At 42.1% G+C, this 17,704-nt stretch overlaps 1 protein-coding gene across 3 annotated transcripts in view; it reads right to left on the reverse strand.

Annotated features, from left to right (window-relative positions):
• LOC108297231 (DNA repair-scaffolding protein-like) overlaps positions 1–9,482 on the reverse strand; it is a 162,644-nt gene extending 153,162 nt beyond the window's left edge. For all 3 annotated transcript variants that reach the window (XM_017519947.2, XM_017519949.2, XM_017519948.2), the window contains exon 1: positions 9,397–9,482. In XM_017519947.2, the coding sequence (XP_017375436.1) occupies positions 9,397–9,429 (33 nt within the window). In that variant the 5' untranslated portion in view covers positions 9,430–9,482. The remainder of the gene's footprint in view (positions 1–9,396) is intronic.
• Between the last annotated feature and the right edge of the window lie 8,222 nt (positions 9,483–17,704).

The following is a 17,704-nucleotide window of genomic DNA, read 5'->3' on the forward strand; positions in this document are numbered from 1 at the left end:
AGGCTTGAGCCACCGCGCCCGGCCCAATTTTTTTTTTTTAAATTAGCCAGGCACAGTAGCATGTGCCAGTAGAACTGCATTCAAAATAGCATGAAAAAGAATAAACTCTTAGAAATAAATTTAACCAAAGAAGTGTAGGATTTTTTCACTGAAAACTATGAAGCACAGATAGAAATTATAGGTCTAAATAAAAGGAAAGACAACCTATGTTCATGGGAAGTAATATTGTTAAAATGATAATACTCTCCAATTTTTCTACATATTCAACCCAATCAAAATCCCAGATGGCTTTTTGCAAAACTTGACAAGCTGCTATTATTCATATGGAAATGCAACGAACCCAAAGCAGTTAAAACAATCACAAAGCAGAAAACAAGTCAGAAACTCACACTTCTAATTTCAACACTGCCAAGTTACAGTAATTAAGACAGTAATGGTACAAGAATAAAGGCAGATACAAAGACCAGTGGAATAAGATTCACAGGCCAAAACAAACCTTTACTTTTTTGGTCAACTGATTTTCTATTAAAACAAAAAAGTGCCAAGACAATTCAAGGAGAAAGAACAACTTTTTCAACAAATAGTGTTGAGGCAACTGGATATCCACATGCAAACAAATGAAGCTGTACCCCACCTCACAGTGTGTAGAAAAATTAACTCTGAATGAATCACAGACCTAAATGTAAGAGCTAAAACTGTAATTCTTGGAAGAAAACATAGGAATAAATCTTTGTGACCTTGGTTTATGCAATGATTTCTTAGATATGACACCAATAAGCACAAGCAACAACAAAAAAAAACAAATTGGACTTCATCAAAATTTTTTAAAACATTTTACTTCAATAAGAAAATGAAAACCCAAAGGATGGGAGAAAATATCTGCGGATCATACATCTTACAGGGGAACAGTATACAGAATTTTAAAAGACTCATGATTCAACAATAAAACAGCAAATAACCCAACTAAAACGCGGCCAAATAAGCTGAATAAGCATTTCTTCAAGAAGATACAGAAATGCCCAATAAGTACATGAAAAGATGCTCAATCTCATTAGAGAACTGCAAACCAAACCACAGTGAGGTAACACTTCATAACCATCAGGATGACTAAAATCGAAAGACAGGCAATGGCAAGTGTTAGCAAGCATATCATGAGATTAGAATATTCATTCTTTGCTGGTGAGACTGTAAAAGGTGCAACCACTTTGAAAAAGTTTAGCAGTTATCCAAAATGTGAACATATAGTTGTTATGTGACCCAAAAATTTCACTGCTAGAGAAAGAAAAACTTAGGTCTACATAAAGATGCATACATAAGGCCAGGCTCGGTGGCTTGTGCCTGTTATTTCAGCACTTTGGGAGGCCGAGGTGGGCAGCTCATTAGGTCAAGAGATTGAAACCATCCTGGCCAACATAGTGAAACCCTTTCTCTACTAAAATACAAAAATTACCTGAGTGTGGTGGCGCGTGCCTATAGTCCCAGCTACTCAGGAAGTTGAGGCAGGAGAATGGCTTGAACTTGGGAGGCGGAGGTTGCAGTGAGCCGAGATCATGCCATTGCACTCCAGCCTGGTGACAGAGCAAGACTCCGTCTCAAAAAAATAGTAGGGCCGGGCATGGTGGCTCACGCCTGTAATTCCAGCACGTTGGGAGGCTGAGGCGGGTGGATCACGAGGTCAAGAGATCAAGACCATCCTGGTCAACATGGTGAAACCCCGTCTCTACTAAAATTACAAAAAAATTAGCTGGGCATGGTGGCGCGTGCCTGTAATCCCAGCTACTCGGGAGGCTGAGGCAGGAAAATTGCCTGAACCCAGGAGGCGGAGGTTGCGGTGAGCCGAGATCGCGCCATTGCACTCCAGCCTGGGTAACAAGAGTGAAACTCCGTCTCAAAAAAAAAATAATAATAATAATAATAATAGTAATAATAATACATACACAAATGTTCAATGCAGTCCAGGCACAGTGGCTCACACCTGTAATCCCAGCACCTTGAGAGGCTAAGGTGGGAGGATCTCTGGAGCCCCTGAGTTTGAGACCAGCCTAGGCAATATAGTGAGAACTCATCTCAATTAAAAAAAAAAAAAATGTTCAAAGCAGCATTATTCTTAAAAGTCCAATAGTGGAAATAATCCAAATGTCTATCAACTGACAAATGAATTTTTAAAATGCAGTATATCCATACAATGAAAACTTTATTCAAAATAAAGAGGAATGAAATACTGACACATGCAACATGTATAAACCTGTAAAACATTATGCTTAATGAAAGAAGCCAGTAACAAAACGACCACACAGTCCATGATTCCCTTGATATGAAATGTCCAGAACAGGCAAATCCATACACACAGAAAGTAGCTTAGTGGTTATCAATGGATGAGGGAAGAGAGAATGGGGAGTGACTAAGTAATAGCTATGGGGTTTCTTTTTGGGGTCATGAAAATATTCTACAATTAGCAACACTTATACAACTCTGTAAATATACTAAACACCACTGGATTTTACACTTTAAAAAGGTAAACTTTATTATCTATAAAACTGACTCATAACATTGCCAATAGGACTGTAAAATTATACAGATACAGCTCACGCCTGTAATCCCAGCTCTTTGGGAGGCCGAGGTGGGCGGATCACGAGGTCAGAAGATCAAGACCTTCCGGGCCAAAGTAGTGAAACTCCGTCTCTACTAAAAATACAAAAAAAAATTAGCTGGGCATGGCAGCACACACCTGTAGTCCCAGCTACTAGGGAGGCTGAGGCAGGAGAACTGCTTGAACCCGGAAGGAGGAGATTGCAGTGAGCGGATATCGCGCCTGTGCGACAGTGCGAGACTCCGTGTCAAAAAAAAAAAAAAAATTATACAGATACAGCTGCTTTGGAAAAGTCCATCAGTTTCTTAGAAAATTAAATATAAAATTACCATAGGATCTGGCAATTACACACTTAGGCATTTATCTCAGAGAAATGAAAACTTATGTTCACACAAAAACTTGTACACAAATGTTCACAGCAGTTTTATTTGCAATAACCGAAACCTGGAAACAGCTTAGAGGTCCTTCAATGGTAAATGTTAATTCAAGCTCTGGTATATCCGTTATATGAAACACTACTCAGCAATTAAAACAAAGAAACTACTGATATGCACAACAACTTGGATAAATCATGACAGTTTTATGTTGTATTTAAAAAAAAAAAACTCAAAAGGTTACATATTATATTATTCCATTTAGGTAACATGTTTGAAATGACAAAATTTTTTTCAGTAATTAGGCAAGGGAGCTACTGGAAGTGAGTAACTGTGATTATACGAGATCCTTGTGCTAACGGAGAGTGTTTTCACTATGGTGGTGGATACATGAACCTACAGAACCCACACATGTGATAGAACTGCACAGAATTGCTATGGCCCGATGTTTGTGTCTCCTAAAATACATTTGTTGAAATCCTAACCCCTAAGGTGATGATATTAGGACGTGGCGCCTTTGGTAGGTGATAAGAAGTTATAGAATGGATGCCCTTATAAAAGAGACCTTGGAGAGCTCCTTTACTACTTCCACCACGCAAAGACATGGTGAGAAGATGGCTGTCTATGAACAAGGAAGCAGGCCATCACCAGACATGAAATCTGCCAACACTTTGATCTAGCAAGGGCCAGCCTCCAGAATCAGTTTATAAAACAACTATTCTCTGTATTACTCACAACTGTCTATGAATTTACAATTATCTCAATAAAAACAAATGGAATGAGATGTGCACGGGATTGGTGGATTTTACGAGAAACTTTTTTGTACTATTTTACTTTATCTATGAAAATATATTATTTTGACTAAAAAGAAAACACAAGTGAGGTACTCTATGCAAAGTGCTTGACATATAGAATGTTTTCAATAAAAGTTCTCTTTCCCTTTGGTTCGAGGAATAACACAACCTCTAGGCCAGGCACAATGGTTCACGCTGTAATCCCAGCACTTTGGGAGGCCAAGGAAGAAGAATGATTTGAGGCCAGGAATTTGGGACCAGCCTGGGCAATATAGCAAGGTCCTATCTTTACAAATGAAATTTAAATATTAGCCAGGCACAGTGGCACGGCCTGTGGTCCCGGCTACCTGGGAGGCCAAAATGGGAGGATCACTTGAGCCCAGGAGCTCAAGACCATGTGAGCCATGATTGCACCACTGCACTCCAGCCTGGGCAATAGAGTAAGACTGTCTCAACAAAACAAAACAAAACAGACAACTCAGACATCCAACCTAAGTAGTCTAATTCTGAGATGTAGGGCCACCAGTAAATGATTCAATGAGATTATCAAGGCCTTAAACTGGAACCATGAGGTACTCCTACCAAGATTACTATGAGAATTTCCAGCCATCACCAAAAAACTTTAAAATAAGCCCTTTTACTATTTCTTGTTCAACATAGTTGAAAGACAGCAATTCAGGGAAATCCAGAGACAAAGCAGGAGAAGATGAACAATATCTTTGTCCTCATACAATTGCTTTAATTATCATAGTGTTTCATTAATTAATTGCTTTCATTATCACCAACATTTATTGAGTGCTTATATGCCCAGTATATCATCCCATTCATTCTCATCATTTAATCCTCACATCAACCCAGCAATATAAGTATTAACGCCATTTTATAAAGAAACCACAACTCAAAAACGTTTGCCCTATTCAGAGCTAAGAAGCAACGTGTCTAGATTTTCTTCCATGTACGTCTAATTCCAAAACTAAAGATTCTAGCCACTGGTTCTCCATTACCTCACATTAATATAAGTGTCTATCAACAACTATACAAGCACTTCCCACACATAGGCACCACAAGTGAGTTTCTGACTGGGCTCTAAGTATCTGAAAATTCACTGGGACTTGTAAGTCCTATTCACTTTATCAGAGTCACTCCCTCCTAATCATGACGGCTCCCATGCCATTCTGCACTCTATGGCCTACTACTTCGGTGTGGCCTTTCAAGCACTAAGACCCCTACCCTTCTACCAACCCATGGGGTTACCAATCACCAACCCATGGGGCCACTGGAAAAAGGCCCAAAAATGAGAGCTGCACCCTCCAGTTATTCTTACATGTCTTGTCTACTGCTGAATTCTTACTTCCTAGTTTTCTACTATAAGCCTACACAGAATCATAAATATACATGTGAGTTCCATACCCACACTTCTCTTGACATCTCCGTATCAGCCTCATAGTTCATGCTGTCACATCTTCCTCAGGAAAAAAGAATTAGCCATTGTAAAAATCAGCTAACTTTCCATCTACTGGGCTCTCCTTCTTCCCTACAGTCTCAGAGGAAAATGTTCCTATTCTCTAAAACTAACCCTGCTTCTGTAATGAAATCCAAACCTTCTAGAATACTAAAAGGTCCTCACTCTCCCCATTGGCTTCTTCTCTCCTACTTCAAATAGGCAAAATGTTTCCCTTTCTTGACAAAGAAAACTCTTTTTAACCTGCAGCCTTGAGTACTCTTCAAGCTCATGTGTACACTGTATTTAATCAATACCCACCATCTGCCTGGCCCAGTGCAAGAAGCACCAGAAATAAAGTAAATTGGCTGGGTGCCATGGCTCATGCCTGTAATCCCAGCACTTTGGGAGGCCAAGGCAGGGAGGACTGCTTGAGGCCAGGAGTTCAAGACTAATCTGGACAATATAGCAAGACTCCATCTCCACAAAAAAATTACAAAAATTATGGTGCACACCTGTGGTCCCACCTACTCGGGAGGCTGAGGTGGGAGGATCGCTTAAGTCTGAGAGATCGAGGCTCCAGTGAGCCACATCACAGCACTGCACTCCAGCTTAGGTGACAGAGTGAGACCCTGTCTCAAAGAAAAGAAGTTTTGGTGATGAGGGAAACCCAAAGGATTACAGAAAGAAGGTGTCATAAGGAAGAAGTAGTCTCTCTTTCATAATCTTGCTAAGATACAGTCTTTCTTTCAGTGGAAAAGAGTGAGCAGAAGGTGGGGTGGGGAGAAGCCTGAAACTAGAATTCAGTCTAAGGAGGTGAAAGGAGCTATGAGAGTACAACAACTGGGGAGGATCAGAAAATCTCAAAAGGCAAGGTGCTGGCCAAGAACAGGAGTATATATGGTCATCCTTGGCTACTTCTTAAGGAAAGAAGAACACAAGGCATAAAGGGAAGAAAGAATCAAAGCATGTTAAGGGATAGTGAGGGGCTAGGGCAGTAGAAGCCCATGGAAGAGATGGGAGTGAGAAAAGAGCTAAGATATCCCCAGCCTTTGAGCAACTGACTGCCCTAATCTCCCTAGGGCATATGTTCCACATATCTATATATCCTAACATCAGTTAAGAGGCAGGGAACCAACTTTCCCACTTCTCACAGGTTCAACTTTGAGTCACCACAGGTTCCCTCCTCTTCCTCTTCCAATTGCAGTTGCCTAAATCTCACCTTCCTTTTGTAGTCTATCAACTCAGTCCTTTCCATTCTATTCCTAATTCCACCACTTTAGTCCATGACAGAACAACCTTTCATCTTAAGAGTCCTGAAATATCTCTGTGGCTTGTCCAAAATTGCAAAATCAGTCAGCTGTATTGCTGAGGCTGATATCCAAGGCTTCAGACTAAGGTATCTCCTCATGTTTCTTCACACCTGGAATACTTGCAAATCTTTTAAACTGTTTCCTTTCATTAATTCATCAGATGTTTCTTAGGTATCTAGCATGTGCAAGGGATATGACAGGTACTCTAGGGAATATGGGCTTGACAGGTACTCTGCGGAATATGGACTGAAGACATAGTCCCTAATCTTAAATGTCTAGACTATAGGGGAATAAAAGTGTAGACACAAATAAAACTAATACATGAAATAGTAAGAGTTATTTATGTAAAATTCCACAGACTACAGAAAAAAGTTCATATATAGCTCAGATAATTTGGGAGAAGGTGGGACTTGAGGTGGGCCTCAATGGATGATTAAGATTTCAATCAGCAGAAATGGGAGAACTGGCATTATTCCAAACCAAGAACATTTCAATTACCGCCAAAGGGCAAGAAAGTACGGTGACAGCAGTAGTCTAATTTACCTAGAAGATAAATAATGAACAAAGCTGTAAAAGTAAGGAATAAGATACAGATGTATTATGGAAGCTGTGAATAACAGGCTGAAAGCCTGAACAAAAGCTAGGTCTGGAGCAGACTACCTGGATATAAATCCTAGCTTCTTCCCTTAACTGCTGTGTGACCTTGGGCAAATTACCTAACTTCTCTGCTGAGCCTCAGTTTCCTCATCCATAAAATGAGACTAATGGTATCTACCTCACATAATTGTTAAAATAATTACATAGTTAATACATATAAAGTGCTAAACATAGGGTAAGTCTACAATAAATTATGATGTAGCCAATAAGAATTAAAATGAAATTTAGATAGGGGACTAACAATATAATCAAAGTGGTGTCTAAGGGAAAGTCACCTCTGAAGATGAGTGGGAGCATGCTAGCTGGCACCACACATCAACACTCTAACCATTAAATACTGACCTAGGGAGACAGAAACAAAAAATAAATCCCTGGGGCAAAACTACTGTGGAAGTCAGCCTCCAAGGTGGGCCCTGTGATCCCCACCTCCTGGGTCTTTGATACCCTCCTCATTCAGTGTACCAGATTGGTCCATGTAATGAATAGAAGGAGATGGGATGTCACTTCTGAAATTAGGCTATAAAAGACACGGGGGCCAGTATCTTGTTGCTCTCTCTCTCTCTCTCTCTCTCTTGGAATAGCCAGGACCCCGCTGTGAGCTGTCCTAGAGACCTGTCAAGGAACAATCCGTGAGTGAGCTTGGAACTGGATCCTCCAGCTCCAAAGCCCCTTTATTTGACTGCAGCCTTGCGGGAGATCCTAACCTACAACCAACCACACGGTGGAGCCGTTCTCAGATTCCTGAATCTCAGAAACTATGATATAATAAACATTTGCTATGAGCTGCTTCAGTTTTCAGCAACTTATTACACAACAGACAACTAACACAACTACTGAAAAGAAAAACTGATAGAGTCTTGAAAAATGACTCTATCAAAAAAAGGATGAAGAGACCAGAGGTGAATGTCGATCCAAAAATACTAGGATTTCTAAGTCAAGGGAAATGGTTAGGGCCTGAAGGACTAAGGGTGACGATGATTTTGTGACGCACTAAGTTTGAGCTCAAGGAAAAAGGCTAACGTAGATCTGAAAGTCATCTATACAGCCGTGACAGTTAACTTCCATGTATGTTTCCACTGCCCAGAGCAAACGTGGAAAGTGAGAAAAAGCACAAGGTAAAAAATTAGAACATGGCACGAACACAATAAAGAGAAGAAAATGAGCAGTTGCAAGACAGGAAGACAATCAGCATTGCAACTTCAGGGATGTTCCAAAAGAAATAAAAGCAGGTGGCGAATGTGTTCAATGCTGCATGACCAAGTAAACAACTTATACTGGATTTAACAAATTTATATACTTCCTAGTTTTTCTCACACATTAATACTTCTGAAATCAGGCTGCATCTTATAAACAGAGGTGCCTGAAATGTTTTATTCCCTAAAGCCAGTCACAAAATTGATAGTGTGATCTGATAATCAATGGTATTTGAGAAGCGAGAAAGCATGGTAGTGCTAAAGTTGAACCAGTATATGTGGACTATTTCTCCAGGAAGTTTTCGAGTAAAGGGAAGAGTCAAGAATGGAGGTCCTGTCTTTGGTTTTTTAGAACTGTTTATAAAACAAACGTATTTGAAAGCAAGGAAGTTATAAGGAACTTTAAAAAGATAAAGGACACACGTCAGGACAAGCACAATTAGCAGAAAAAAAAGGAGGCACTCTCGGATGCAGGTGCAATTAACCACCACTCATGCAATGCTTCCACCCGCTCCCCGCCTGGACCCTGATGCTGACGGACCGGGCAGTCCGCCACAGAGTCCCCTCCCAGTGCAGCAGGGAGAGAGAGTTGACAGTGGACTATCCGGGGAGACGGGCAAAGCCGCCAGGATTCCCTGCTGTTTGGTGCATTACACCAGGGTCAAAATGAGACAAATAAAAGCATCGCCAAGTACCCCCGAGGCGGACATAGGCTCCTGCTCACTCCGGACTCAAGTCCCAGCAGCCAGCTGCGTCCCTCCCGTAGCTCTGTCCCTCCCGTAGCTCCACCCCTCGCCTCCCGGACAGCCGCTGAGGGCTCGGCCAGCACACCAGGACCGGAGCCGGACATGGGGGCTGCACCCCGCGGCGCGGGCTCGCTCCACGCACGCAGACGGAACTCGCCACCACCTCGCCCTTCAACCCCAATGCCCACCCCCTCTTACCCCAGCAGCCCAGAGCCGACTCAACACCGGCCCGCCGCTCCCCCTCGACGCCTGAAACTGCTTGGCGCCCGCTCCCGCCCCAAAGCCTACCTTAGGGCCGCGAGCGCTACTGCCGCGAGGCATCTCACCGAGAGCAACCTCAGCGCGCCGCCTCAGCGCACCGCCTCCTCGGCGCGTCGCCGTCCCAACTCGGCGCCCCGCACCGCGCGCTACCATTGGTGGGTGCTCGGGCGGAGGGCGGGGCTTCGATGGGGGGCGGGGTTTCTCCATGCCCAGGCGCTTCAGGGCCTCCCGGACCGCCCGGCTGCGGAGCCCGGAAGAGGTGTGGCGCGGCGGGTCGAGCTTTCTTGCCCGGGCGGGGGTCGTTGCTCGCTCTTGGGTTCCTGGGGGGTTCGGGAAAGCTGCTGGGCTGGCGCCTGGAGCGGGGCCGCCTCGAAGTGTTGACTTTAGAATGAAGCTTATGTCTGTGTTGTCAGGCAACAACTGACCTTAAATAAAAATGAAAACCTGAAGTAGGATACACATGCAACAGTGGATACTTCAGGAATGGGAGTGGCTGCTGGTGACCGGAGCAGAGAGTGTGGTTTCCCCATGTTTGGCGTCCGGCGAGGAAGGAGTAACGTCTAAATAACCAGAGCCGAGACTGCACGTCGGACATCACATCCCCGAAAGAACTTGTGGAGGCTGAGGAAAGGCTGCGGGGCGCCGGCGTCTGAGGGGGCGGGAGCCTGCGTTCCTACCACGTTCGCCCGGGCGCGCAGGGGCTCCGCGGGGGCCGCAGCTCCTCGAGGCGCCGGAGGAGTGTGCCTGAGACCGCGCGGCGGCGACCCCAGCCGGCCGGCAGAAGCTGGAGGAGGAGGCCGCGAGTCTGACTGGGACGCCAGGACTGTGAAGAAGGCGTCTCTCATGGAGAAAGCTACCAGGTAATTTAACAAGGTGAAAAAGCGTCAGCCTGAGGAGGAGGGAAGGATGCTTAGAAAGTTGCCTCTTAAGGACGCAGCAGTGGAGATGAATCTTCTGCTTGAGGCACTTTTTGTGCCTCTGTGAGAATCCATTGCTTTCTGGTTGATCCATCTTCGGGTTTTCTCTCCGTCCTAGTCCCTGTTCTGCCATCATCCCATTTTGAATCTGGTACCTAAGCCCACAGGTACTTGGTTTGTAGTAGCTGTCCACTCTGCAGTGGCTGAAAACACGGGAAAAAACCACCTTCGTCTGGGGAGGACATTGTTGCTAGTGCCATTACGGTCAACAGTTGGAACAAGATAAACGGCACGCCCAATCTAGTTGAGGATTTTGGACACGGGGACTCCGACTGGGACCCCACCTAGAAACCAGATCTGCCATTGCCGCCTCGGCGGTGCCTCGCTGTCTTACTGAGCACAGTAAGTGCACCCGACCTCGCCGGGGTCCCCATTTCACACCTGCAGCCAGACCTCTCGTGAGGTTCCCGCTTGCCATCTGCACCAGGAGACGCTTTCCTGCCAAAATGTTGGGGGTTTTCTTCAAACTTCCTCTTGTTCAGAATTCACTAGCTCAGTAGTGGCACGGACATCCACCTGGCGATAGCTCACCCGGAAACCTGGGAGTTTTTATGAACACTCTGTGTCTCCTACCAATCTGTCCACACTCTCCACTGCCACCACTGTTTCCCTGGCTACTAGTGTCTTTTTTGCCCAGACCGCTAGTAGCTCCTAACCCATGTCCCCGAATCCACTCTTGCCCCTCACACACCACACACATACAATCCATTCTCCACACAGACACCGCAGTGATGTTGATGCTGTCTATATTGGCCTTCCTTTTGGTGGTCAAATGTGCCTAGCTCCTGCAGCCTTAAGGTCTAATAAGCATTTGCTTTTCCTTTTGCCTAAAAGGCCCTGGCCTCCCTCTGCCATGCCAATTCCTATGGGCCTGTCAAACCTGAACCTGGTAGTCTAGCTTCCCTAAATTAGCAAGCTTGAACTTCCCTGCTCTTCGTGTCCACAGGACTCCTTGCTCTGTTGAAGATGTCGTGACAATCAGAATCTAAATAATTATGATAGTTATTTGTTTACCATCTGGCTCTACCCCCATGCTGTAAGGTAATACCATTTCTATCTTCTCTATTTTTATATCTCCAGCACTTAACACAGTGTCTTCCACACACAAAATAGTCAATTATTTGTTGTGGGTGAACTAATTATGAAACAAATGAATTGCCAGAGGTTGCACAGCTAGTAAGTGTTCAGGATTAGAACTCGTATGTGATACCAAGGTCCATGCACACTCTCCACTTCACCAGTCAGAGCGTAGTAGAATCATGAGAAATTTTCAATTGAACATACGAACTCAGTAAAAGGGAACTGTTGATAAGAAAGATGAGCCCTGCGGAAAGAGACTCTTGGGTCCTCTCCAGGCTTTTCTTATTTCCTCCTCAACAAACACTCAGTGGCAAACACTAAGACAAACCAGAAAGTCCTTCTTTTAACTTTTGTCTCATCAAACTTTTTGGCCTGGTTGTTGTTCTGCAGATATTTGTGGTGTTCACTCTGCTTACAGCCATCCTAAAGATTCCATGGAGAACCCTGAAGTCTGTGGGGAGGATGTGACTCACAAGAGGGTCTCTACTGCACCTTCAGGGCAGCTCTCCTTCCATCTGTCTTACGTATGGGGCAAGATTGTATTTAAAGAAAGATCTAATATAGGGAGAAATGTTTAGAATCTACTCATCCATATTCTTTTTTAGTCTGGTAGGTGACAGTGCTCTAGGCTATAAATCCAAGATTTAAACGTGAAAAAAAAATGTCAAGGTATAAGAATAAAACATGACCAGATTTCTTTATAATCTTAGAGTGGGGGAAAGGGAAGAAAATCTTTTCAAGTATGACTCAAAATGCACTAGTTGCAATAGGAAAGATTGATCAATTCAACTACATAAAAACTCTATGCATGGCAAAAACACAATAAGCAAAGACAAATAGCAAAATTGAAAAATAATTAATGATGTCAAACAGAAACAATCTCCTAAAGTATAAATTACTCCTGGAGGAGTAACCAAGACTACTCCTTGGGGGAAATAACCAAAAATCAAGTAGAAAATGGACAAAGGACAAGGGCAGTTCACAGAAAAAGGAACACAAATGGCCCTTATACATATGAATTATGTACTATCTCACTCATGACAAGAGAAATGCAAATTTAAACTGCACACCTATCATATTGGCTAAAATACAAGTCATGGACAACACATATTGGGGTAAGGGCACATTACTAACAAAAGTAGAGAATTACACAACTCATCAATGGGACTTTGGAAATATGTTTCAAAATTATAAATGTATTTACTCTTTAAGCTAGCAGTCCCACTTCTGGGAATTAATCCTGTACATACACCTGCACACATATTTTCTTAGTCTGTTTTGTGCTGCTATAACAGAATACCTGAGACTAGGTAGTTTGCAAAGAACAGACATTTACTTTCTCACACTGAGAAATCTGAGATCAAGGAACTGGCATTCGGTGTCGGGTGTGGGCCATCTTGCTGCATCTTCATATGGTGGAAGAGAGAAGGGTCAGGGAGCAAGCTAGCCGAATGCTGCGTGAAACCTCTTTTATAAGGGGCCTTAATTCTAATGATGGAGGAGCCTTCAGGGCCTAATCACTTCTTAAAGGTGCCTCCTCTTAATACTAGCACATTGGCAACACCTGAATTTTGGAGGAGACACATTCAAACCATAATACATGTGAAATGATATGTATATAAGGGTATTTATGGCAGCATAGTTTGCAATAGCAAAAGACTAGAAACAATTGAGATATTTGTTTACTTGAAGGAGACTGTTAAATATGCCATGGTAATATGGTCATAATGATCTCCAGCTTTAATAAATGAAGAAAACAATGGCAGAATATGATTCATAGTGTGCTGCCTCTCTAGTACAAGAAAACAGGGAAAGACCACATGTTTCTTGTATCTGCATGAAGAAATGCTATATAGAAATAGATATATAGAAAAATAAATAAAAGTGGCTACCTAGTGGAGGGGAGGAACCAAGTGATTGGGATGAGGGGAGGAAGACTTCTTCATCTCTACTTTTCTGTGTAGTTTCATTTACCTATTTTAAAAACAGATTGAAAAATTAAGAAAAATGTATACTTTATTCTAGAGTGATGATGGTTGTACAACTCTGTGATTTTTTTTTTTCTTACACATTGCCACAAAGACGTGTCCAAAACTCTGTGAATTTTGTAACAAATCACTGAATGGTATACTTTAAAGGGTGATTTTATGGTATTTGAATTATATTTCAATAAATCATTTTAAAAATGTTTGGTCAGGGACTGGTAGCATCAGCAGCATCTGAAAAATGGTCAGAAATGCATATTCTTGGACTCCATACTAGACCAATTGAATCAGAAACCTGGTAAACAAGACCTGGCAATCTCTCCAACTGACTCTGATGCATGCTCACCTATGAGAAGAACTGGATTGGATGCATTTGCATGGAGTAACAAGCTCTTGCACAGCGATCACCCACAAAACACCCACTCAGGGTGGGAAGAAAAGGCCTTGTCAGCCTTTTCTTTAATCATTGACTACAATAATGTTAATAATAATATGACATTTATGTATGCAGGCAATGGTAATCCCTTTATATGAAACAAAAATAGGGCCTCACCTGATGGGTTAGAACATAGCAGATACAAAGTAAGTGCCCAGGAAGTGTTAGCAATTATTGTAATCATTTATCTCAGAAAAACTCTATGACAATTGTGTGAAGTACGATTATGATTACATATGAAATAATTACATCACAGACATGTTATGTAACTTGCAAAATGCCACAAACCCAGTAAGTAGTAAAGCCCAAAAAAAAGAGGTTTTCAACTTCCGTGAATCTCTGTCTCTTTGCCCTGATCACACTTAGAGAACCATTGATCTAGGTTTTCAAAGGTATACAAATGGTTTTTATACATATGAAAAGTAGGAGTGTCAGCTGGGTGGCTGGGTGTGGTGGCTCATGCCTGTAATCCCAACACTTTGGGAGGCCGAGGTGGGTGGATCACAAGGTCAGAAGATTGAGACCACCCTGGACAACATGGTGAAACCTTGTCTCTACTGAAAATACACAAAGAATTGGCTGGGTGTGGTGGCACTTGCCTGTAATCCCAGCTACTTGGAAGGCTGAAGCAGGAGAATAGGTTGAACCTGGGAGGCAGAGGTTACAGTGAACTGAGATCACGCCACTGCACTCCAGCCTGGGTGACAGAGTAAGGCTCTTATCAAAAAACAAAAAAGAAAAGAAAAATAGGAGTGGAAAATAGAGTAAAATGCAGATTATTCAAGGAATGTGCATTCATTCATTCATTCAACAAACAAATGAAGTTTACTATGTACCAGGCCTATCTTAGGCCTTTTTTGGTTTTCTTAGTCCATTTGGGTTGCTATAACAACCCATCAACTAATAACTCATAACTGCATAGCTTATAAAGAATAGAAATTTATTTCTCAAAGTTCTGGAGGCTGAGAAGTCCAAGATCAAGGCACTGGCAGATACAGTGTCTGGTAAGGGCTGATTCTTCATAGATGGCACCTTCTAGCATGTTGTCACATGGTGGAAGGGGCAAGTTATCTCTCTGGGGTCTCTTTAAAGGCACTCACCCTGTTCATGAGGGATCTGCCCTCATTACCTATTCACTGCCAAAAGTCCTACTTCCTTTTTTTTAACTCATTTTTTAATTGAAAAAAATTGTATATATTTATGGTGTATACCATGATGTTTTGAAATATGTATACATTGTGGAATGTCTAAATCAAGCTAATTAAAACATATGCATTATCTCACATAGTTAACTTTTTTGTGCTGAGAACACTAAAGTCTACTTTTAGCAATTTCCAAGTATATGATACATTTTGTTTGTTTGAGACGGGGTCTCACTCTGTTGCCACCACACCCAGCCACCCAGCTGACACTCCTACTTTTCATGGTGCAGTCACGGCTCACTGCATTTTCAAACTCCGGGGCTCAAGAGATTCTCTGCCTCAGTCTTCCAAGTAGCTGAAACTACAAGCTCACACCAACACACTTCACTTTTTTTTTTTTTTTTTTTTTTTTTTGTAGAGACAAAGTTTCACCACGTTGCCCAGGCTGGTCTCAAACTCCTGGCCTCAAGCGATCCTGCTGCCTTGGCCTCCTAACATGTTAGGATTACAGGCATGAACCAGTGTGCCCACCCAATACATTGTTATTAACTGTAGTCACCATGTTGTATAATAGATAGATCTTTTGAACTTATTTCTCCATCTAACTGAAACTTGACCAACATCTCTCCAATCCTATCACCTCTCCCCTGAGCCCCTGGTAACCATCATTCTCCTCTCTGCTTCTATGAGTTTGACTTTTTTAGATTCCACATATGAGATCAGCAGTATTTGTGTTTCTGTGTCTGGCTTATTTCACTTAACGTAATGTCCTCCAGGTTCATACATGTGGCAAATGACAGGATTTCCTTTTTTTTATGTACTGAATAGTATTCCATTGTGTATACCACATTTTCTTTATTCATTCACATGTTGATGGACACAGGTTGATTCCATGTCTTGGCCATTATGAATAATGGTGCTATGAACATGGCAGTGCAGACGTCTCTTTGACACATAGATTTCAGTTCCTTTGGGTATATACTCAGCAGTGAGATTGCGGGATCACATAGTAGTTTTATTTTTTAGTTTTTTTAGGAACGTCCATACTGTATTTCCTTAATGGCTATGCCAATTTACATTCCTTTTTAATGGCTGCATAATATTCCATTGGATGGATTACCATTTTGTTTATCCATTAATTGGACCTTTGGGTTGTGTCCATATTTTGCTTATTATAAATAATGCTGCTCTGAACATTTGTGTACAAGTTTTGTTTGAACACCTGTTTTCAATACTTGGGGGTATATACTAGGAGTGAAATGATTAGATTATATTTACAGTTTTATATTTAACTTTCTGAGGAACTACAAAATTGTTTTCCACAGAAGCTGCACCATTTTATATTCCCTATAGCCATGTTAGAGAGTTCTAATTTTTCCACATCCTTGCCAATACTTATCTTTTCCCCTTTAAAAAATATTTTAACCATGCTAGTGGTTATGAAATGGTATCTTACTGACTTTGACTTGTATTTCCATAATGATTAATGATGTTGAGCAGCTTTTCATGCACTTTTCAGCCATTTCTCTATCTTCTTTGGAGAACTGTCTATTCAAATCAGTTGCCCATTTTTAAAATGGGTTGCTTTTAATTTTGTTGGGGAGTTTAGGAGTTTTTATATGTTCTGCCTGGAGTCCTTACTGGCTAACCAGTATCAGGGGTATACCAAGCTTGCTTTATTGAGGCAAAGTTGTACAACAATTTTTTTTTTAATTTTTAAAATGATCTTGTAAATGAAAATCACTCTCCACAACTTTACAGCACATTATCATCTGCTTTAGTGACACAAAATTAGGCTTAAATTGCTGGGAATTGACAAATGCACTTAAGAGACCCTATTAACAAGAATTCTCAACAAAGGAAAATTCAGGACCAAGTGGCCACTGTTAAAGTCTACTAAACATTTAAGAAGAATTAACACCCTGTAATCCCAGCACTTTGAGAAACTGAGGCAGGAGGATTGCTTGAGCCTAGGAGCTTGAGACCAGCCTGGGCAACATAGTTGAGACCATATGTCCACAAAAAAATGTTTTAAAAAATTAACTAGGCATAGTGGCACATGCCTGTAGTCCCAGCTACTTGGGAAGGCTAAGGTGGGAGGATTGCTTGAGGTGAGGAGTTTCAGGCTGCTCTGAATCATGATTGCACCACTTCACTCCAGCCTGGGTGGCAGAGTGAGACCCTGCCTAAAAAAAATTAAAATTAAAAAAAGGAGAAATTAACACCATTTATTCTCAATCTCTTTCAAAAAATAAAATATGAAGGAACACTTCCCAACTCATTCTATGAGGCCAGCATTACCCTGATACCAAAGCCAGGCAAAGATATCACACAAAAGGAAAACCAGAAAGTAATTCCTGGAGTCAGGTGTGATGGCTCATGCCTGTAATCCCAGCACTTTGGGAGGCCGAGATGGGTGGATCACGAGTTCAGGAGTTCAAGACCAGCCTGACCAACATGGTGAAACCTCTGTCTATACTAAAAATACAAAAAAAAATTAGCCGGGCTTGGCAGCATGTGCTCGTAATCCCAGCTACTCAGGAGGCTTGAGGCAGGAGAATCGCTTGAACCCAGGAAGTGGAGGTTGTAGTAAGCCCAGATTGTGCCACTGCACTCCACCTGAGCAACAGAGTGAGACACTATCTCAAAAAAAGAAAAAAAGAATTATTGGATGTCACAAGATGGCTGACTGGAAGTTCCTAGCTCTTCACCCAC

The sequence above is a fragment of the Cebus imitator genome, unplaced genomic scaffold (genome assembly GCF_001604975.1).
Source record: "Cebus imitator isolate Cc_AM_T3 unplaced genomic scaffold, Cebus_imitator-1.0 Scaffold782, whole genome shotgun sequence".
Taxonomy (NCBI): Eukaryota; Metazoa; Chordata; class Mammalia; order Primates; family Cebidae; genus Cebus; species Cebus imitator.